This window comes from Verruconis gallopava, assembly GCF_000836295.1.
Source record: "Verruconis gallopava strain CBS 43764 unplaced genomic scaffold supercont1.71, whole genome shotgun sequence".
Lineage (NCBI taxonomy): Eukaryota > Fungi > Ascomycota > Dothideomycetes > Venturiales > Sympoventuriaceae > Verruconis > Verruconis gallopava.
Genome location: NW_015622207.1, coordinates 60769 through 66633, shown reverse-complemented (window position 1 = coordinate 66633; position 5865 = coordinate 60769). Strand labels below are relative to the sequence as shown.

Sequence of the window (5865 nt, the reverse complement as noted above, 5' to 3'; positions counted from 1 at the left end):
AAAGTGCTGTGAGCGCAACCCTGGTGCTTAAAAACAGATCAAAAGCGATCGGGCACACAGGGCAACAGCCAGGGACTAGTCCAGAGTGCAGGGAGGCGAGCCCCTGTGGCGATGCTATGACTGCGGCCTTACGCGGTCTTCGCGCATCCCGGACGCGGGAAGAGTGCGGGCATCGTGGGCAACGAACAACGTGGCAAGTAGGGAAAAGCGCCTACCCACGCTGTGTCGTTGTGAGAGCCATGGAAGGTGAAGCAGCCTACATGGAAAAGGAGATCCCCGATATTCTTCGTGAACTACAGGCCCAATGCGAATTCACCAAAAGCAAGCGTGACGCATTACAAGGGAAGGTCGGGAAGAGGGCGGGTGACTGGTCAATAAACCGTCAGGACGTCCTACTGTTCCGAGGTCGAGCCTACGTACCGGACGACCCGGCAGTAAAGTTTGAGCTCATGAGGAGGTACCATGATGACCCCCATGCAGGACACTTTGGAGCAGCCAAAACGGTTGAGCTCCTGAGTAGAAAGTACCACTGGCCATCAATGCGCCAAGACGTACAAGAATACGTGCGAACATGCGACGTATGCCAACGGGTGAAGGTGAAGAGACACCGCCCGTATGGTGAATTGCAGGCGTTGCCTGTGCCGGAACGTCCATGGAAAGAAATCACGATGGATTTCATGAGTGGCATCCCGCCGTCCAAACGCGACGGGCGCGTATATGATGCTATCCTCGTGATTGTGGACAGATATACAAAGATGGGTCATGAAAATCTTCGGCCTACCAAAAGGCATTGTCTCTGATCGTGACCCGAAGTTCACTAGTGAATTTTGGTCTGAACTGTGCTACATGCTGCACATACGCAAACGCATGGGAACCGCATTCCATCCGCAAACCGATGGACAGACGGAGCGGCAAAACCAGACAATCCAAGAATACCTGCGTGCCTACTGCGGGCAGTATCAGAAGACCTGGGCGAAATTACTGCCAATTGCCGAATTTGCATATAACAACAGTGTTAATGCATCAACTGGCACAACCCCGTTCTTTGCGTTGTACGGGTTCCACCCAGAAATTTATTATGATATTGAAACCCAGAGCAAAGTGCCAGACGTCAATGAGCGAGTGAAGCAACTCCATGACGTACGCAAGAAGCTTGAAGAATACCTTGCCAACGCAAGCAAAGAGCAAGCAAAATACTATAACCGCAGACACGAGCCAATGGCATTCAAAACAAATGATCTTGTCCTCCTGTCAACAAAGCACTTGCGGTTAAAACAACCAAGCAAAAAGCTTGCACCGCGCTTTGTTGGACCATTCCGAATCCTCGAACCTGTCGGAACGCAAGCTTACCGACTGCAATTACCAGCCTCATGGAAGGTGTGGAATACATTCCATGTTTCACTGTTGGAAAAGTACCACCAGCGGGAGGGAGGCGAGAACACGGCGAACCAACTGCCCCTCCCAGAAATCATTGATGATGAGGAGGAATGGGAAGTCGAAGAAATCCTCGACAAGAAAAAGCATAAGAATGGCATGTGGTATCTCGTCAAATGGAAAGGTTACCCTACAGAGTACAACCAATGGTTGCCGAGGGAAAACCTAGACAATGCCCAAGAGATGCGTGACGAGTTTGATAACCGAGCGAAGAGAAGACGCACGCGAAGAGCAACGAATGAAGATACCATACATTAAGTAAGCTATGCTAAATATATTACAAGAAGCAAAACGCAGGGGACGAGCCCCTTATTCGGAGTAATCGGATGAGAGCTCCACAAAGGAACCCTCACGGGTGGCAGCGGAACCACCGCCCCGAGAAGACGACGACGCCGTAGCAGAGGAGTCGCCGGCATGGCGCCGTCGACGAGAAGGGGGAGCAGGGTCGAGAGAGGGATTTGGGCGGAACGCCCGGCGACCCTGGTGTCGCAAGGAAAAAACGAGCTCGGGAGGAATCTGTGAGACGCGCCCAGAACGCGCCTGAGACGCAGCAGTCTACACAAAGGTCAGAAAAAACAACCAACGTGAAAACAGAGGAAGATCATACGGAGGAGGGCGAGATGCTGGCGAGGGTGTTCACCCCTCGGATGAGTTGTCGCATCTGCTCTAGGAGCTCGCGAAACATGACCTCTAAAGTGGGGCGGCGATGCCCGCCCAACCGGTTGTCGCGAGTGACAAACGCTTCAACCGCCGTTTTATAGCGCGCGAACAAACGCACGCACTCCGCTCGATCGACCTCAACGGTTGATGTGATACCCGACTCGTAGTCCTTGAGAGCCCTAGCGAGCTCGACGAGGCGGGCCAGACAAAGCGCGAACTGAGGAGGGACCTATAATTGGTGAGAAGAACCAAGCAAGACGCAACCAAAACATCAGGGCACAAACCTCCTCGCACTCATGATGCTGGCGCGAACATCCAGCACACTTCTGAAACGCGGGCATATCGCACAGCAGAACGAGGTCGACATCCTTACTGCACCGGAGGCAGACATAGGTGCCTGCCTCCGCCTCCACGGTCTCCCCTGGAGGAGATAGGGTATTATCCCTACTTCGAGAAGATGAAGGCACCGTCACTTCGAAGGCAACCCGGCGACGGCGACTGGGGGGCTCGGACGCAGAGGCATCGCTGCCACGGCGCCGGCGCCTGGAACTTGTCTTGTCGCGCTCGGGCACCGGCGAGGACGGTATCGGGGTCGGAGACCGAGGAGTAGGAGAGCGCGGGCGGGAAGTACGCCTATGTCCGGAGATGGCCTCACCGCGCCGTGATGTTGACGAAGACGGTGCGGGTGTTGGTGAAGGGGGCGCCAGGGAACGAGGACGGGGAGAACGCGCGCGTCTCGCACCTGAAGAGCGAGGCGTGGACGGCTCCCGCCTCGCCCCCGACGCACGGGGAGTTGACGGAGCCATAAAGCTGAATGCTGGTGATGATACGTATGGTGTCAAAGGCGCGGGTGTCGTGAGTGTGTGTGTGTGTATGGTTGAGGAAGAACTTGGGGACGCGCAAGATTTATATTGTCACTGAGCATCAAAACCATAACACTGTTGCTACGCGACGGTGACAGGCACGACAACGCACACAACGCGGTGCCGACACACACCCCAACAACAACAAACGACGATGACCATAGACAAAACGCACCCACCGCGAAAACGCGCCGTGAGACTGACAACCTCTTAGCGAGTCTGGAGACCAGACTATGGAAGGGGGGGAAGAGTTGTGAGGAACAGAGAGGGAACTGGCGCACGGGGCAGCTGCGCTTAGGCCACGAGTCACATGCTCTTTGGGACTGTAGTATTTAAGCTACGCACAGCGTTCCTTTTAGTTCGCTTCCTTAGTCGTCAGTCTTGACACGAATCCAAGCCTATTGCTCTCCATCTTGATATCACGCTTACATCCACCCCTTACAACCAAGGTCAAGACGTTGCACAAGAGAGAGAGTATCTAAGAGTGACTCATGCTTAAATACACAGAGGGAAAGGGTAAGGCTTGTCTACCTTGCCTAATTCAGGCTCAGTCCACCGACATCAGATATATATTAGCTGAGCTATATTAGCCAATATTAAGTTATATTGGCTAACATCGAGTTATGTTGGCTAATGTTGGCCAACATCCGGTCTGGTAAGGCAACAGAATGGTGCCTATCACGTGTCATGGGGAAGACCCCGTGTAAGGAATTGGTGATAGGAGTGTGAGATAGATTGTAGGATTCAAGAATATCCGCTAGCTCTCGAACGTATGTCCTCGAGCTGCCTTAAATACACAGGTGCGCAGGGGCCGCGTAGGCGTCTCATCCTCTTACCGTTGGGGTTTCAACCCGTTCGCACCAGTCTCGAATATATAAGTAGTCGTGCGATAGCTATGTGTGCTTTTACTCCCCGTGGCGCCCGCGCCACGCTGCTGTCACGCCGTTCGTGACATGCCATGTACTAAGACGCTGTGAGTTGGGTTCCTGACTGAGGACTCGCTACCAACTTGTGCTACCCAGTCGTCTGTGAATTACCGCAGGAGTTGTGTTGTTGGAAACTGTTTTGTAAAAGTGAATTATATTGTTTTAGAATTGAAGTTGCTACAGGATGTAAATATAAAGACATCTTATCTATGGTACACTAACGGGCCAACCCATGCAACGGGCCATAAACCTTGGTACTTGGTCCTGAAAGCATTCTAAAAATTCTATTTCAGTCCTTATGCGTGTTTTCCTGATTGAAGCAGAGACTTTAGCTACCTTAGTGCCCTTACACATCGCTAGACACAAAAGTTACCATCAGCTTACTGTTGCCACACGCACGTTACGAACAGCTTGTTGGAAGGCCAATTATCAAGCACCTGTTTCACCACCACAACATCGGATCTGTCCTAAATTTAATGACCTCAAACGATAAACTATCAACCTTAGTACCTCTTCATCAGGCTGAAAAGCAACATTCAGCCTTATGGGGGTTGGTGCAGATCGTTTCATGCAATGACGCCACGTTGAATAGTACTTCCTAAAGAAGGAAAAAATCAACTCGGTCAGCCGTCAGCAAACCCCGCATCAACAGCCAATCATGTGCTAGTAAGATTACATTCCGTACCAGCCTCTGACTTCTAAATTTGGCAGGACTGTGGCTCGCCCCCTTGATTCCGCTGGTCTTGACTTCACATACATCCTCCGCCAGTGCTTTGCATTGGGCTCTTCCATCCTGCTCCACTCACCTCTCATTCATTGTGTTTTGACTTTTCCGCCGCAAGTACCTCTTGGGATGCCTCAGCCGAAACGTGTCGTTCTCAAGTGTCGTGAGCAGTATGTCACAGACGATCAAGCTGTCATGAAAGAATTTTTCGATTCGCAGGATTTTGGATCTTATGAAGAACTCACGTCATTAAGTGATCTCTTCGTACACTTTATCTTTGATGAACGTTCCCCTTCCAACCTGTTTCTCGTCCTCGACGTTCATTGCAAAGAATTTCCAAACGTCGATCCCAGCACCTTGGACCTTCAAGTATTCAAAGTTTCTAAACCGAGCTCATTGTACATCAACAATATCCCTTAAATTTTATTAGCTAATTGATCATAGTACGTTTCGAGACCTTGGAGAGGCTGCTCGTAAGCAGGCTCAACCACGATCTGTGGAGATCGGATGGGGAACGAACAAGTCTGTCAGTCGGAAGAATTAGACGGCGTATACCCTTTGCATATAGGGCAGTCCCCAGCCACGTTCGTATCTTGGGCATCAAGGTCCAGTGGGAGATCTCTCTGAAATCCGGTTGATGACCGGCATGGTACGACTCCGTTTTGAGGTGCGTTGGAGCAATAATTGATTTCTCTACGGTTCATATGTTTCGGAACACGGGAGCAGGAGGCGTACGTTTTACAAGCAATTGTGCACATGCTGCTCGGAAGCAAGACCGAGTGCGAGATCAGGGTAGATGCGCTGAATGTTTAGGGATTAACAGTAATTACGGGACAAAGCTGGTTGTACTTAATACTAACTTAAGTTATGGATGAATCCAAGCACGTGATTCACGAATCGCCAGATCGATGGACCCTCTGCCCGGACCACGTGTACAACCCTCATTCGTCAACTTCTCTAGCGAGGACGTTCTTCTTCGTGCTCGGATCTGACTCACATGAATGTGCCTTCCACGTTCCGCTGCTGAATGTCCCGGGTGCCACATGATGGTTGCGGCCGCCAACGGTACAGTTGCCGCCACAACAGGCCCCTCCACTTGTATAGCCATAGCGGCAACAGCGACGGCGGCAGCGGCAATCGTCGCGCCCGACTCCGATACCACAATCGTCTCCTCGATTAGGAACGAGGTCACCATTGCGAAACTGTCAGAGTTGTGGAGAATATGGATCAATTGGTGGCAAGGAGCGCAAATCAAGCA

At 51.6% G+C, this 5865-nt stretch overlaps 3 protein-coding genes across 3 annotated transcripts; 2 read left to right on the top strand and 1 right to left on the bottom strand.

Moving 5' to 3' along the window:
- The first annotated feature begins 1 nt into the window (after position 1).
- Positions 2-3818, top strand: PV09_09478 (uncharacterized protein). The gene has a single exon (XM_016363539.1). It carries the CDS (start codon positions 763-765, stop codon positions 1690-1692), a length of 930 nt encoding a protein of 309 aa, XP_016208651.1. The 5' UTR covers positions 2-762; the 3' UTR covers positions 1693-3818.
- Positions 1691-2395, bottom strand: PV09_09479 (uncharacterized protein). The gene is made up of 2 exons (XM_016363540.1): positions 2042-2395; positions 1691-1989 (listed from the first exon to the last, which is right to left on the bottom strand). Exons 1-2 carry the CDS (start codon positions 2117-2119, stop codon positions 1744-1746), a joined length of 324 nt encoding a protein of 107 aa, XP_016208652.1. The 5' UTR covers positions 2120-2395; the 3' UTR covers positions 1691-1743.
- An 812-nt stretch (positions 3819-4630) lies between the features above and the next one.
- Positions 4631-5512, top strand: PV09_09477 (uncharacterized protein). The gene is made up of 2 exons (XM_016363538.1): positions 4631-5005; positions 5052-5512. The coding sequence occupies exons 1-2, from the start codon at positions 4737-4739 to the stop codon at positions 5149-5151; spliced, it is 369 nt and encodes a 122-aa protein (XP_016208650.1). The 5' UTR covers positions 4631-4736; the 3' UTR covers positions 5152-5512.
- The last annotated feature ends 353 nt before the right edge of the window (positions 5513-5865 follow it).

Bases quoted from the DNA above. Each gene is read 5' to 3' on its own strand.
- PV09_09477 (XM_016363538.1), top strand. From the start codon at position 4,737: ATGCCTCAGCCGAAACGTGTCGTTCTCAAGTGTCGTGAGCAGTATGTC. The intron at 5,006-5,051 runs GTACATCAACAA...AATTGATCATAG, and splicing joins GTTTCTAAACCGAGCTCATT to TACGTTTCGAGACCTTGGAG.
- PV09_09478 (XM_016363539.1), top strand. From the start codon at position 763: ATGAAAATCTTCGGCCTACCAAAAGGCATTGTCTCTGATCGTGACCCG.
- PV09_09479 (XM_016363540.1), bottom strand. From the start codon at position 2,119: ATGTTTCGCGAGCTCCTAGAGCAGATGCGACAACTCATCCGAGGGGTG. The intron at 1,990-2,041 runs GTATGATCTTCC...ACCTTTGTGTAG, and splicing joins CCAGCATCTCGCCCTCCTCC to ACTGCTGCGTCTCAGGCGCG.